Source organism: Echiichthys vipera (genome assembly GCF_963691815.1).
Source record: "Echiichthys vipera genome assembly, chromosome: 15".
Taxonomy (NCBI): Eukaryota; Metazoa; Chordata; class Actinopteri; order Perciformes; family Trachinidae; genus Echiichthys; species Echiichthys vipera.
Window position 1 is genome coordinate 25,430,695 of NC_139840.1, and position 16,926 is coordinate 25,447,620.

The following is a 16,926-nucleotide window of genomic DNA, read 5'->3' on the forward strand; positions in this document are numbered from 1 at the left end:
TGTTCCAAGGCAGCATATTAGTTATTATTGTAGTTTAAAAATATCAGTGGGAGGTTTTCTTACAGGTTTTATTATACACACACACAACCTCGAGTCTTTTAAGATAAATCCTGCAATATGGCTCAATGCAATTCTGACTTATTTCCCCCATGTTCTATTTCCACTGTTTATTTCCACCTGGACCAACAATTACAGTTTTTATTTAGACTTGAACACATTTTTCCTGCTTTGGTCGTAGTCCTCGAATAAAAACAGTGCTTAGGCACCTAATATATCATGTATTTTATTAATTTTGTGAGTATTCAAACCTTTACATGTGTGTACGAGAAGTCTAAATGACAGTAGAAAACAACTGACACAAATAATAAAGCAGTATGGGTGACTTCTAACAACGTCTGACATGAGCCTTGTCCACTGCAGATACAAGTCTGATATTTTTGTGAAATGAACAGACAGAGATAGGAGCTTTGTGTTACATGACTTTGGCAGACATTGAGAAATAAAGCAGCCGGAGAAGCACAAAGGCAGTGATGAAAAGGGCCCGACAAAGGAGCTGGGAGCTGCTTCTCAAATATATCCCAGTGAGTATTTCACCAGTTCATTGTTAAAGCTATTGCTGCAGAAAAGGCACACGCAGGAAAATGAAACTGGTGCTAATTTCCCATGTCAACACTCTTGTATTTGTATTTTATCTGTTCTCTTTTTTTACTTTTCAGTGTCTTAGTCTGCTTTTTTTTTTTTAGTTATGTGTGAATATTGTCCCTTACTCCTTATTTTTAGCTGCTTTTTTTTAAACCTGTATATGTTTTTAAAATCCAACTTAATGTTAATACTAAATAATGGGCCTGTAGTCTAAGGCCAGAATATTTGACTAAAGACTTTGCTTCTTAAGGAACTTTGTACGAGAGACACAAGGATAGGAGGGAGACAGCTCTCTTACTTCTGCTTTGCATGCTGTGGTGTGACGTGTCTTGCGTCTTGAATGATATTTTATAAATTGATACTATTTTGTCATGTTTGTTAACTGCTGTGCATGGTTTGTAGATTGCTCTGGCTAGTAACTTTGTAATTTTAATCCAATTATTTCTATATTTTTCTATATTCTGTTCTGTTTTTAAGGTGATTTAACATCTGTCTAGGGACTACAGATGAAAAATAATGTTGTTAATGTGCACTGTTCTGTTGTGCACTGTTGTGCACAGGGTTCAGTGTCTTGCCCAAGAAAACTTTGACATGTGGACCGGGGGAGCTGGGGATCGAACCACCAATCTCTCTGCAGGACGACCCACTCATAAACTGTACTTTCGGTTCGCAACTTCTAACCAGGAACATGAGCTCACTCACTGCGTCAAATATTAATCGTTTTATGGCAAAGGCATGTACCACACTACCCTGCATCTATTTGTCCCTGTTTTCAAATAAACTTGAATTTAGATAATCGTTCGTAGGGCAGGTTTGCTGTCATTAGAGTCGCTTTTCTTTCCTCTTCACGCTGGAGCTGAGTGCAGCAGGCAGCTGCAGGACTGTTGTTAACCTGTTGCTATGCTACCAATATTAGCTGCTCTGTTTCGCCAATGTTGGGCTTAAAAGATGTGCATGCGGGCTGTAATTCACATCGCTGTTTGGAGCAATTACCACTTGCCTTCTAACTGATTAATTCCTCTTTAATACTGCAGCGCTGTGCCATCTATATCAGCCGGGAACAGAGACATGTCGTCATAACTGAGCAGTTATTGCTCAGTTGTTGTTTTCAGGCCTTTTAATGAAGATGAACACTGTTTACGGGCAGTGTGTGAGGAGCTGGATGGCCGACTTCTTCCCGGTTCATGCCGCAGCTGCTGCTCCCCCTACTAGAAGCTCAAAAAGTGGTCTTCTGGAGAGGCCTACTCCAACCACACTGTTACACATTTATTCATTCATTTGTTCATTCATTTATCGCCATAAGAAGTTTTGAAACTTTCTCACTCTGTGATTCGGGGATACCTATGCTCATTTATAAGTAATCTCCCTGTGCAGTAGGAGTTATGAATAATGCAGCTGCACAAATACGTAGCTGTGCCTTTTTAGAAACGTGTTACTGGAAAGTGGCAGAGGTACCACACAGTGACAGATGGAGCGTATCTTAACAAATTAACAGGGCACTTTTTATGTCAAAGACACCCAAGATATTTAATTTCAAGTTTCTTTCAGAACAATTATTCAGCATGAGAAACAATCAATTTGACGCCTTCTCATTTGAAATGGATTCATTTTAATGCACACAGGGGTATCTCGCGCTGAAGCCACAGACCTCGTCCCTCTTTTGGGGAAAGGATGGGTGGATACAAATATTAATAATCCCAAAACCTAGTTTTTTAGTTTTGCAGGTAAATAGGACACATAAGCCTCCTCACACACTCCAGCTCCAAAATAGCTAAGAGAAATTTAACAGGAACAGTGAGGCGTTCGGCGCCTTGATCTCTCCAGTATGATACTAATACAGGGAGGCAGGTAGGTTGGCGAGCAGATTCAGAGCACGTCACGCATTCTCAGAGTTCACTTGTTTGTCTTAAGTCCTCCTCTGCAAAAATGTGTTCCCTTAAAGTAACACTGAAATAAGCTTGGTGCTATTAAATCAGCGCCATGTCAAGCCTATATTGTTTCTGTATTAATCTATAAACGAAGCCAGACCACACTCCGACACTCATTCAATTCTTAAGAGAAACTTTTCAGCCAATGAATTCAATTTGCACTTCTGCTGCTTGAGAGAAACTTCATATAGTGTAGTTTATTTTGTTAGTGCACTTATCTTTGGATAAAACCTAAATTCCTGTACACTATATGCACTTTTACAAGGTTAAAGAGACACATATGATAATGTCATGCATATGTTCCCCAAGGCATTCACCTTGTTGTTGTGTTCATGTACGTAACCTCAATATCCCAGTGCCTCGTAGCATTGTATGAGAATGTACATATTTTTTATGTTTCAGTGTTGGAATGGTAAATGGACTTGTACTTATATAGCACCTTTCTAGTCTTCTGACTACTCAAGGTGCTTTCACAGTGTTTGTCACATTCACCCATTCACAAAGCCAGTCACACTGATGGCAGTGGACATCTACATACCATCCAATCTTATCATTCACACCACATTTACACACCCATGTGCAGCACAGGGAGCTATTCGGGGTTCAGTGTCTTGCCCAAGGAAACTTTGACATGTGGACCGGGGGAGGTGGGGATCAAACGACACACTTCCCACCGAGCCATAGCTGCCCCCAGTGTTGATAACAGTGTTATCAGTGTTTCGGTTCGCAACTTCTAACCAGATACATGAACTCAGTCACTGTGTTAAATATTAATCATTTTATGGCGAAGGCATGTACCACACTACTCGGCATCTATTTTTCCCCTTCTCTCTCTCTCTCTCTGATTGGCTTACCCTGATATTCTTGGCCTATCCCGAACCAATCCCACTCCTCATGCCTAAACCTAATCAGTCCAACCAACAAAGGCATCAAGTACATTAAACAGGAGGGAAAGACTAAACAGCTGTTCTGAAAAATCAAGGCTCAACGGTCAAAACTTCAGCCGCATTAGCAACAAATTTGAAACCACACATTGAGTTGAAGCATAATAAACATAAGGAATCAATGTGGACGTTTTTTGGGACTGTGAAGTATGAACTATGAACGTAAATTAGTCCATTTTAATCTGTGCTAATCTTTCAGATAGTTCTTGTTGAACTTGAACAAATAATTTCCCCCTGGGATTATTAAAGTATTTCTGATTCTGACTTGCACAACACTGGTTACTATTACTATCACCTGCACCAATAATTTCGATCATTTGACTTGATTATTGAATGTCTTCAACATGTAAATCAAATGGTTGTACCAGTGGTGGAATATTTACTCAGGTTCTTTACTTAAAGAGCACTTGACAACACATTTTCTCCAAAAACAATTTACAAATTCAACATTTTTTGCATGTTGACTATTGACTGGAAGGTCTGAAGGTTGTGCAAGTTTAGTATTAATTGGAATTGTGTATTAACTGAACCTAAAACTTTACGTGTATTTCCCTCTGAAAATATATTTTCAGTATATTTGATCAATGTTTATTACTTGTTTATTCTTTCAAGTCAATTACTTAGACCTCAAAATGGCTCCTCGATTTTGCTACAATCATGTCAGATCTCAGCAGTGTCATTGACATATATTGTATAAAGTGTGGTGTTTTAAGCCCACAAGACACAGCTGAAGCATGACAAATCTATAAAAATAGCTGACAGAGACACTCAACCTAGATACGCCAGCCTCGTATGTAGGCAGGTGATGTCTTGTACAGATTTAGGACACACCATGCAAATTTAACATTACCACACATTAAATTGGTTTGACTTCCCCTCCGTAATATCATCTCAAAACCCGCATGCTTGAAACTTACTCAACAAACTTCACTGTGCTTACCTTAAAATACTGTTGAATCAGTCATAAAGTGATGAATAATTTTGTCGACTAATAATCTTTGGCTTTCCCCTTCATGTCACAGCTCCCATTAGCTGTCATAATGGGATCACTGTTTGGGGTCCCTTGCAGTCAGCTTCCAGTTTAATTCCTTCCAGGAGATCTATAATGACTCTTGTGGGAGCAACTCAGGCATCATTAAAAAAGAATAATGCACTGGCTTCAGCCCTCCAGGCTGGGTGGAGGGTCTATTTCTAGAGGGCTCCCAAAAGACTGGAGGGAGTTTTAATGAACTCAGATCCCACAACTAGAGGATGGACTTCAGCAACTTAAAGGTTCAGGGGCCATATTCATGAGCATTACTCCTACTGCTAAGACTGCTTCCATTTTAGCACTAAAACCAGCTGCTACATGACTAAAAACCTGCGACTCAAGGTGGGGATCCACCAGTCCAGTTGACATATATGAAGTTCATCAGTTGCATGATGGATACAGCCTGGTAGTTTGACAGACCGTTCACCAAATCGGAATTTGCATAAACACGACCTCAACTTTATGGAAATTAGGTCCATCCACCACAACGACCCGGACTCACAAAACTCCATTCAAACAGTCAGACTAGGTGCTGATCACATATGAACCAAGATTCTGTTACTGTATTTTATATTTCTTGCTTAAAATGTTTTGGTGGTTAGCACTGTCACCTCACAGCAAGAGGGTTCCTGGTTTGAATCCCAAATGCATGCATGTGTTAGGTTAATTGATGACTCTTAATTACTCGTGGATGTTGAAAACAGTCGCGACAAAAACCAAGCAAAGACTGTCAGATTGGGCCGACTCGACCGCCTTGGTTTAGGACACGTCTTTCTCTTAGGCTACATTCACTGTCGACTCCGCAGGGCACGCTGTCATCATATTTCTTTGAGACTGCTGCAGTCGGATTCCCTGATCTGAATCTGATTTTCAGCTCATATGTGACCCATATCTGATTTGCTTTTGACAGTGTGAACGGCACAAGTCCCATTGAATCTGAGTTTTTCGAATCAGAATTAGGCCACATTTAAATGTGCAACTGAATCGGATACGTATCAGATTTCTTTTAATGCGACTGCAATCTGAACAGCCAAGTCGCATTTAATGTGACACTACACAAAACTGCACTGTTTTGGAAATCAATGACATAAAGTTGATTAAAAAAAAAAAAAGTGTGCCACAGACGGGAGCCAGGAACAGAATCAAAACAAACATGGAAGACAGCAGTGAAGCAGCGGAGGGAGAGTGAAGTGAAGTTTTAGCCATAAAGTCCTACAATACCAGTTGCCGTTGCCATGTTCGTTTCCGTAAACACCCTTGTGGCGTGATGTCATCAGTGATCAACTGTGCATGCGGGTCACTTCAGGAGCGTGAGCTGTTCACAAAGCAATCTGTAGACAGGCCACATTTAAAGATGTAATGTGAACAGCCAAACAAAAAAATCGGATTTGAGCAATAAATCGGAACTGTGCATTGAGACCTGCAGTGTGAAAGTAGCCTTAGTCTGACAAAGTTGGTTGCTCCACCATCAAAGTCATCGATCATCCATCAGGCTTCTAGAGTTTCTTGTTGCAGCTGATGTGACATTTTATCCAAATAGGACATGCACTGTACCAACAAAAATAGGTCCGTTAACAGGAACAATTATGAACGCATCAACAGACAAGAGTTCTGATGGCAGTTATAAGAATGCATTTGACCACCAAGATCAGGCTGACCTTCTTCATGACACAGCAGAGGGCTTGTCATGGGTGTCCCTGCAGACTGTGGTTCCTTACACCTTACTTTTATCCACAAATCAATTATGACTTGTAGGCTCACAATATGTTGTCTGTCTGGCTGTTTATTAAGAAATCATAAATTATATTAAGTTATATTTGCAGCAACTTTCTAAACAGTTGGTTACAGTTTTAACATCGAACAAAAGGTTAGGTGTATTTTTATACACCTAGTCCATTCAACTATTCACTAAGAAGACCATGCCACTGTATGGTATGAAAGAAGTTTTATTTGAAATAGCTAGAGGATACAGGGAGGTTAGGGTGACGACTGTGTTTGGTGGGATGATTAGGGTCGAGGAGAGGGATGAGAAGGGTTGAGGAGAGAGAGAGGGATGAAAAGGGGGGTTGATTGTCTGGGGATAAACAGGGATGAACAGGGTAGAACAGAGTCGTTGAGTGACTGGAATGCCAGGGAATCAGGGGGTAGAGACTCAGCATAGGGGTGTGCCTTGATGAGCTTTAGGCTCCATCATCACCCCAGGGTTCAAGTCTGGGACTGTCTTGTTGTGAGGCAAAAGTGCTAACCACTAAGACTCACCCACTCTCAGTGAAAAACACTGCATGAAATGAGTCAAATCTGGACAAGGAGACAGTAGCGGATATCGCAGCTATCTCAGAAGGAAAACACCTTGTATTTTAGTATCAGTATGGTCTGCGGCTGTTATTACTTGCAGTAGTGTCCTTGTCACTTCCTACTTGTTGTATTTGTTCTGTCCTTTCTACTGCAGTAACCGTGTCCTCCTGAGCACAATAAAAACACTTTAAATGAATTGGTTAGAAAATATCACCCCTCCTTATCCTGGATCAAGGCTCATTTCCGTTGAGAATTGCTTATGAGCCGTAAAGCCCGATTTTCATGGAGCACCTGAAGGTTGTGCACGCCACCAACCACCAACCTGTCAGAAATATGTGGGCCACTGCTGATAATAGATGAGACTGTACCTGACTCAGGTGAAACTTCTCATTGTAAAGTTTCAGCTGTGTTAACTTTCAACACCACCAACCTCTCATCAGTACTCAAAACTCAGAACAAATAGGCTCGTGGTGCACTGTGGGGTACGGTGAGATGTGCAAAGTGGAGTGAACCACATACGGAACGCAAGGTAACAACCAATGAGCTCCCGCACTCATACAGTAAAACTTTTTCACCCTGTTCTGAGAGTCAGATGATTCCCTGTCCTCACAGCTGCACAGATGTGAAGTGTTTAGTGAATCTATTCACCCTGAGAGCCATCCATTGCTCTCTCTGAATCTGACAGATAATAACAACCAGGTGTTATCGTCCAACATACTCCCCAAGGGAAGGCACCTTTCTGCAAAGGCAGTGTTTTCTGTTTCTTTCTTTTTTTACCAAATTTTTATTTATTTTTATAAATAATAATAAAAAAAATCCCCCTGCTTCAGCGAAACCAAGTGCTGGAGCTGCAGGTGCAATCAGCCCAGTGCTAAAACCTTTTAATTAATACAATCTATCATCATTAGCCAAATAGTCAGCCAACAGCCTCACCGTTAACTCTTCGAGAGCGAAGCGAGGAGAAAAGTAAATGATGCACTGCTCGTCTTTGCTTTTGGGCCCGTCGTCGTCAGCTCTCCTTCTCAGTGCTCAGTCACTGTAGAGCAGCTCAGAAAACACATCAGTCTAAATCAGCTTCAGTTAATCAGTGTGCAGCTACCGGCCACCATCCTGTGACTCGCTGGACTAAATACTAGGCTAAAACTAATGCCTGCTGATGCATGCGATAGCTGCAGACTAATTGTTATAGTTTGCCATATTCAAATTAGATTGACCTTTTGTTTGGGCTATTTGTCATCTAACTGCTGCTGTAATTAAAATAGCTATATTTGTTCTACAGTAAGCATTGTAGTTCAAATGTCTTTGGCCATTGTTTTTGTATGACTTTTTTTGTCTTGTTTCAATGCTTATTGCTAGGTGCTTTGTACTATGTGATAGAGCAGTGCTAAAGACCTGACACTGAGATTTTGGGCCACAGATTGAATAAAATGATAAATCTGTGTTTATACCAGAGGGGAGACACTGACATGTGTATAGGGTAGAAATTTTAGCTAATAGATGTCACCATAAAACACCCAGTTGCTAAGACAAATTAAAATGAATATGCAAAATGGGCATTATTTTAGGGGGGGGGGGTGATGACACAGGTGCAGACCCAGAGGAGTCTCGAGTCTAACGTATAACCACAAAAGCCAATACGAATTGGAAAGGGGAGGAAAAGAAACAAATAAAAAAACTCTACAGAGTCACTACATACTCCCTTAATGGAATAAAGCACTAAAATGATTAACTAAACCACCGCTGTCCATGAGATTCAGAAGACACAAAACAAAAGGTAGAGGCTGCCCGGGAGACCTTTGATAACCCAAAAGATTGGAGTCACAACAAACTCTCCAGCACCCCAGCTTGAGAAGCTATCACTACCTCTGATGGTGAGATAATGAGTCAGCACAGAGCACTGGAGTCTCAGGGTATATGAAAACTCCCCACACCTGCGCTGAATCAACGCCAATCAGTGCCACACACACCTGATTGCAGTGAGTTGATTCTCTCACCACTCTCACTGAGGCCAAAGTATCTTCACATTTCAGATGCCTTTTTAATCACTACATAAATCACAAAACACTGGCAACAGACCTTTTTTAAAAAAAGAAAACCTTTTTTGACATGTTTTTAGGAGTAAAATGTTCCATAAATGAGGCTGTGAATGATTTATAATATAGATAGGACTTAAATTGGACACTTTGGTGCATGAAGCAGCTGCTGAAGTAGGGATGGCTCAGAGTGAGAAAAAATAGTTTTGAGAAAACAGTCTTTAAAGATATGATTGTAAAATTCATACATTTTGCAACACACTACAGGTGAGCAGGATAAAATAAATGTTAACACCAATGTTATCACCATCCAAACTTCCCCAGTTGATTGCTTATTTTAAGACAATAAGTATTCTGAAACGTAATGTGTAAATATGCAAATGAAGCGTTATCTAATACTTACGTTTTGGTGAATTTAGGAGAAATCTATAGACTGTTGGTGCTTTTCATTTTATTCTGAAAGGCCACAACAATGAAGGTAGAGGGATACTGTGCAATTTCCTAAATAGTTAAATAATATACTGTAGATTTTTAATGTATTTCAATTTGGTTGCTCTTTCCTGCACATTCATCTTCAACCGCTTGTCCCTGTCTGGGTTGCGTGGGGGCTGGAGCCGATCCCAGCTGACATCGGTACATGGGGTATCGCAGGGCACATAGAGACGAACAGAGACAGAAAACCATTCACACCTACGGGCAATTTAGAGTCATCAATGAACCTAACACGTGCATCTCTTTGGACTCTGGGAGGAAACCGGAGAACCTGGAGAAAACCCACACAGACACGGGGAGAACATGCAAACTCCACACAGAAGGGCCCCAGCCAGGATTTGAACCAGGCACCCTCTTGTTGTGAGGCGTCATTGTTAACCACCACACCACTGTGCTGCCCCTCTTTCCTGCACATGCTTCTCTTTGTACATAATTTTAAATCAACATAACACTTCTCGTTATACTACTAATTTCTGTTAGCACTGTTCTTGTCAACCTTGGATTTATCACTTAGGCCTACTAACTGCTCCTACAATCGGTGGAAGCAGTGCTGGACAAATACCTTTTGAATTATTATTAGGTTGCTATAATTCCCTTTCAATTTAACACATTCTAATTGAAACCACGCTATGTCATTTTTTCACTAACAGGGTGGTATATCTTGCAGAGCCATTGCATTAGATTGTAAAACATTTCAGTAGATAGTAATAATTTCCTGCCGTTGTGCTTGAAAAACAAGCCGGTGTGCAGCAAATATCATGATGCCGGCTTGTTTTGAGGGATTAAGCCACAAGAACAAAGAGCAGAGTGCGGTGCTACATGCGTGCAGTGAAAAGTGAGAGATGACAAAGTTATTTCCCTGCGAAGAGTACGATTTCTTGGATTGACTGTAATAACTGGGTATACCGTACAGGCATGTAGAAGACAAGTGGATTAAACTGTCGATGGAGTAGGTGCCCCTGAAAAACATCACAGTTATTATGCATATGGCAGGAGTGGGTGTTCAGAAGTTATTCATAAGATGACACCTGTCTTCTCCGCTGCCTTTGACATGAGTGAGGCACATTCAAGCACCCAATAGAGAGCAACTAAACAGAACAAGGACAGGGGTGTATGTAAATGAAGGTGTATGTAAATGAAGGAACATACTCACGCATCACTTCATTACGCAAATATTTGTTTGGTTTAATGTAATTTATTTATGTTGAGATTTACAGTGTGAAATAGATGTTGTTACATCTCTTCACCCTTTGTTTTGTTATTATTTTGTAAAGCCATTCAATTTGGACGGATACCATATACCGCCTCACCTACTCAGTATAACTTCTGATCATTAGACAAAAGATGCAGTATGTTGGCATTTTAAAACCAATCCAATTGTGGTTGTTGCGGGAGTTCCAGGGTGTCCCCAGGGAAATGGGCAATAGTGTATTGTCACTAAGAATTGGGCCCATTGTGCTTAAGAGTCATAGGAGTGACTATTCTCGTCATAGGTTTCTATTCCTTCAAGGTTATCTCTTCAACTGGGTTGACAATCATTCATCATAACATCATCACAGGTGCACTCATTTAAATGTTCTTATTAATTAATTAATTGAAATTAATATTCTTATGTGTCATTGTTGGTCATTTTTAGGACATTTGTGAAATGGTGAATAATGCATTTGAAAGAGGGCTCCCTTTATCCCGTGGATTATATCTTATTTTGTATTTGCTCTTAATATCTTAATTGGAGTCATGGAAAAAAATATTTCCCAATCTAAAACAAATGAATCCTCACACACACACACACACACACACACACACACACAGATGAAATATTATCATTATGAACTATCCCTTTGAGTAAGCAATGTCTCTGTACATTTCTTTGTTACATTTTTAATGCACTTCTATATGTAACAGAATGTGTTCATATCATGGTGTCAGTGCTTGAATTTAAATCAGAGTCCATCTGCGTTTTTCTTCTTTCCTTATTGATTATAATTTAAAAAGATCTTTCCAGTGTGCGAGATGATATGAATAAACTAATGCCTACAAACTGCGGATGGAAAGGAGGGGCTGCTCTTGCTCTTGTGTTTTTCAGTCTGGTTATCTTTTTACACATTTAGTGTGCAGCTCCAAACTGTGGCCTCAGACTCAGTCTCCATGAGTTGCCCTGCTTTCATGAAATAAACAATGTGGCCAGAGTTAATGATAGATTGTACAAATTGCAGTGACTGTGGCCGGGCTACCGACATTAACTGGTGCATTACGTGAGAATGAACCTCCTAATGAAGCGCTAGTTTGACCACATGCTCTCAGGGCCATTCCTTCAGAGGAAAGCTTTGTCATGGTTTGTACTAAATGGTTACAAATCTTAGATCTCTCCTTTGAAGACTAATATGCAATGCAGCAACTGCAAACTAATTGCAGCCCTTCTGAATGCCCCAATGCACATCTACTGTGTATTATTAAGGGACTTGGACTATTGTACGTTTCCGAGTGTTGTTATAATGCCGTCAACAGCATAATTACAGTATTGTGTTGTTGGAAATAGTATTGACCGCAAAAAGGCTCTGTAAGAGCAGACAGGGAGAAATTGAGACAATGATACAGTGTATGTATCTCCCTCTGTGTATGTTTTTGAGTGTGTGTGTGTGTGTGTGTGTGTAAGAGAGAGAGAGAGAGAGTACTCATGGGAAAACACTGTGTCACGGCTGGTATTTTGTTCAGAGGAAATGCATATGTAATGTGTTAGTATTCAACGCCTCTTGTTTTTGCCAGTAAATGCATGCAGATGAGGTGGATCTGTACTTTCCTGTTGGTATTTGCATAATCTTCACATACCTCTGGGTTCCGCTGTGGCGGGAGTGAAGTGATAAAATGATTATCAGATACTTGAAATGGATGACTTTCCTAGGCTCATCTCTGTCTCTCTCTCAATTTATGTCACCGTGTTCTGTTGACCAGTTGAATTCAAATAAGATTGTTGCTGCTGCCTGGCATTTCGTCCAGACTGCTAAAGAAGCGGGTGCAAGTAAAGTCACCCAAATATCACACAGCTCCATAGTATCACATACTGTGAGCAGAAATAGTTAGTCCACAGAGATTCCTTAAAGGTGCCACATGCTCCCAAAAAAAAAAAAAACATTTCACCTTGGGAGAGAACTTCATGATTTAGATGACCCAATAAACGTGCAGTTTCCTCAAAAATGTAAACTGAGGTGGATAAAAGACCCGGCATCCAGGTTTGGCAGGTTTGGTAAGAGAGGCCCAACATATACCAGGTTTACCATTCTCTCGCCAACAAGCTGGACATCATGAGACTGGGGTTTACCAATCGGGGCTTCATCATGGCAATAACGGAGACCCAGCTGCATGAAAACATCACCGACTTAGCCGTGGAGCTAGCTGATTGCCTTGTCTACCTGCTGACTTAGCATCGCTTCGCCGCCTCCGATGAATAAGTAATCTTTGCCGGGATGTCTTTAGGCTCTCCGTGGACCGGTCCATTACAACAGTCTCTTAAATGCATAATCTCAGTTCAGAGTAGGTCGTTTTAGTTCATGTGTAAAGCTGCTAATGGTGTAGCTGCCTCTAGGCAACGCTATTTCTGCATCCTTTTCTTGCTGGCAGACTGGATGCTAGAGTGACTCACTTCCACCTCTTGAGTTATTACATGACAGGACAAGTAGGTGCTAGCGGATTAGCATGCTATTTCAGTAGATATCTGCAACACAATACATAGACATCTTTGACATAACGTTAAAACTGTAACTTCTCCACACTGTTGATAATTATTATTTTTGGGGGGGTTTCAAACTAAAACTCTGGATATTTATTTAACATTGCACTTTTAAAGGTAGTGGAAGAAGTATTCAGATATTCCACTTAAGTAGTAATATCAGTGTCACAAGCAAACATACTGCAAATATGTGCACCCCAAATCTCACCCAGACAAACATAAGCACATAAAAGCACAACAACATATACACACATGGTGTCAATGCAAAAGCACTCGTCATACAGAATGGTCCATTTCAGATGCACGTACAGAATATTATCTGCACATCAGCCAGCAGCTGAAGCCGTCAAACAAATTCCGTGCAGAATACCTGCCTCCAAAATGCAGTGGAGCAGAACCTGAAAACAGCAAGAAAGGGAAAAGCCTGAACAAAACAGAAGCACTTCATAAATTACACTCGGTTACCGCACCTGAGCACCATAGAATTATGCCAATCGTCAATTGAATTTGAATTGCTTTTCCTACTGTGGCAAGTCAAAATGGCTTCTGTGAAAAAGCACCTGTTGCTATCAGGTATCTTGTTAGTGAACTGGTATTGAATCCATCCAGACAAGTCATCCACGTATTTGTGTGAGTTTAGTTAGTTATTCTTCCTCTGATGTTTTTGGAAGTTATCATAAAGGCTTCAGGGCCCGTCACCCTCCCTCCCCTGACCCTGATATGCAAGTAACACAAAGACAGACGGTGACACATAGATGTGGGCATATAGATCTTATCCAGGGGTTAAAGTGGGATTAGGCAGATGGCAGAGCTATAAAAATCAAGAAAAGAAGTTGTAATAAATTAATTTCCACACAGCCCTTTTTGAAAAGCAAGTACGTCACTTTAAGTTCTGGTTCCCCTGTAACCCCCTCCTTCCAAATCCCTGAAGAAAAAAACGCAAATGCCAAGCTGCAATATGATGATGAATATGATGATATAGCATTTAAAAGGCTATCAATAGGGTATAAGGTGTAAAGGGAGATTAACATGTCTTTTTTTTAAATTAAAATTTAAAAATGATAAAGCAGGTACAGCCTGGTCAGATGCGTAAATGAATTGATGAATAATTACTTTATTTATCCCGCAACAGGAAATTCAATTTTTTCACTCTATCATTATTCATGTTACACACACACATGCTCGAAATACACACACACATGCACAAACAGAAGCTTTGGGGATAACGACGACCTGGACAAATGAGAACATTCACAGGTCTAAGTTGAATCGCGATATGATACTATATCGCTTCTGTGGACAACGATACAATATTTGCCGATATCACAAAGTCTGCCAAGATAGGATTTCAATTTGATTCCATTCAGGGGCCTGCGGTCAATATGAGACAACATCATCTGCCCATTTAATACAATCAGTTACAGTTATATCAACTCACAAAAAGCAAATTAAATAGGATTTGACAGTTTCATTACTGAGCTCTTCCAGTCAATTAAATAGAAATATATATATTCATTCATTCATCTTCAACCGCCTACCCCTGTTGGTGTCACGGGGGGGCTGGAGCCGATCCCAGCTGACATCGGGCGTGAAGCGAGGTCCATCCTGGACAGGCACCAGAACATAGAGACACACTTACACTGTGTGTCTCTATGTTCACACTTACATTCACACCTACGGGCAATTTAGAGTGATCAATCAACCTAACACATGCATGTATTTGGACTGTGGGAGGAAAGTGGAGAAAACCCACGCAGACACGGGGAGAACATGCAAACTCTACACAGTAGGGCCCCAGCCGGGATTTCGAACCAGGAACCCTCTCGCTGTGAGGCAACAGTGCTAACCACCACACCACCTTGTTGCCCAATATATAGATATATAGATAGCTTATTATATATTTATATAAAAAACTTTTAAAAAAATGAGGATAAAACTCATCCTATCATAAAATGACTGGTTCGGGCATATAGCCATCCCATCCCCAAAGCAATATCTGTTCTATATGGCTGCTTAATAGAATCTATAATACAGTCAACATTTTATGTTATAGCCACGTGGGAAAGGTAGCTGTGTGAGGAGATTCCAGAAGGGATATGGCACAATCTGTGGAAAGCACACCGAACTGCTACACAGTCACTCAGATGGAGAGAATTTAATTGAAATAATCTAATTCGTTATTTTTATCACACCTAGAATCAAATGCAAACAGATAAGTGCTCACCAGCCATGTTGGAGAGTGCATAACGCATCGATTCAGATATATATTCAAATACACAGCCCTTCTGGGGAATGTTCACTCGATTCTCTGCAAGGTGTTGGGATACGTGATTCCTAAGTCTCTGTGCCTCTCTATGTGCCCTGTGATAGACTGGCGTCCTGTCCAGGGTGTACCCCGCCTCACGCCTGATGTCGGTTGAAGATGAATGACGAATGAATGAATGAAATAAAAGTTGTTTAAATGAAAAAAAAATGTAGTCTCTGAATTGAAAAATAAAGACTTAGCAAACATGTTCTAGAAGAAATCCAAATAACAAGTATGACCCTGAAAATGAGCACAATATGTCCCTGCTGAAGGACCTTTCAGCATATTGTGTGTGTGAATGTGTCTATATGTGACGTTAGGCTCTCCTTCTTACGTGAGGTTTGAACTGAGTGTGTATTCACCCTTTAATATATTCTTCATTTCAGAGAGTTCAGCCACTGGAAGGTGAACAGCCTGGCAACAGAGAAGAGAGATTTCCTTAAAGCTCCGTTACCCTTGGCGCCAGAGTTCCTACGCAACTTGCGGTTACTGGGGCGACGACCAACCCTGCAGCAAATCAACGAAAACCTCATCAAGAAGTATGGGACCCACTTCCTAGTCTCTGCTACCCTGGGAGGTAAGGAAAAGGACTGCAGGTGACACACGCGCCTTTATTCTCGGGCTAGGAAATGTCGGGACACATCAAAAATAGAGAGCTACTCATTTTAGACTCTGAGGAGTTATTGCCTCTGTTAGTATAGTGCTGCAGAAGTGTAGGATATATGTGCTTTTCAAGGAAAAAATGTCAAATGAAAAGCAGCGATGGTAACAATACAACACTTTGCACCTGCAGCATTCAACCAAGGTTGTTTTCTACAGAAATGTTCCACTCATCCTTCCCTCTGATGAACCTTGTGTGCAGCTACAAGAGCCTTACAAGGCAGAAGAGGGATTAAATTGACCTGTTTCTCAGCTTACGTCTCTTTTTATTGGATTTCTTTTTACCCTCGATCTCCTCGGAGAGAAGTAACTCACAAAATAGAAACGCCAGCGGTATCGATTGTGTGTGCCTCACAAAACAGGACTGAGACCTCTGTTGCGTTCAAAGTGCGGACTTCATGATATCAATAGACTGCTGATCCTGGTCTTCTCATTGCAGCCCAGATATATGATAACATTTTTACAGTTGGCTGTTGTTGTTTTTTTTATAAAGAGAATTTTAAAAATTCCATAGTAAGTATAAACATCTCAGCATCTAAGCATTTGTTTCATCAGACTCAGGGAGATTAACAAGGCCAGGGTTCTCACATAAGTCAAACCCTAAGATATATAGTGAATGGTTAAAACCTCAGAGCGGAGGTACCCGATTTTGTGAAATGAAAATCGTTAGACCCATGTGTGTTGGAGCAGGGTAAAACTTAAAACATGCAGGACAGTGGCCCTCCAGGACCGGAATTGGGCACCCCTGCCTTAGAGGATACCCACTTAGAAGAGATATAATCATAGTCTGTATAATAAAGATGGACGCAGCTTCAGAGTCTGAAAAGTGAAGCCAATTGAGATGAGCCTTAAAGTTTCATTCTCTTGAAT

The 16,926-nt window shown here is 40.7% G+C and overlaps 1 protein-coding gene across 1 annotated transcript in view; it reads left to right on the top strand.

Moving 5' to 3' along the window:
* brinp2 (bone morphogenetic protein/retinoic acid inducible neural-specific 2) overlaps positions 1 to 16,926 on the top strand; it is a gene marked incomplete at its 3' end in the record, with an annotated part of 237,814 nt that overhangs the window by 132,300 nt on the left and 88,588 nt on the right. Inside the window, exon 3 of the mRNA XM_083928752.1 lies at positions 15,783 to 15,973. Within this exon, the coding sequence (XP_083784878.1) occupies positions 15,783 to 15,973 (191 nt within the window). The remainder of the gene's footprint in view (positions 1 to 15,782; positions 15,974 to 16,926) is intronic.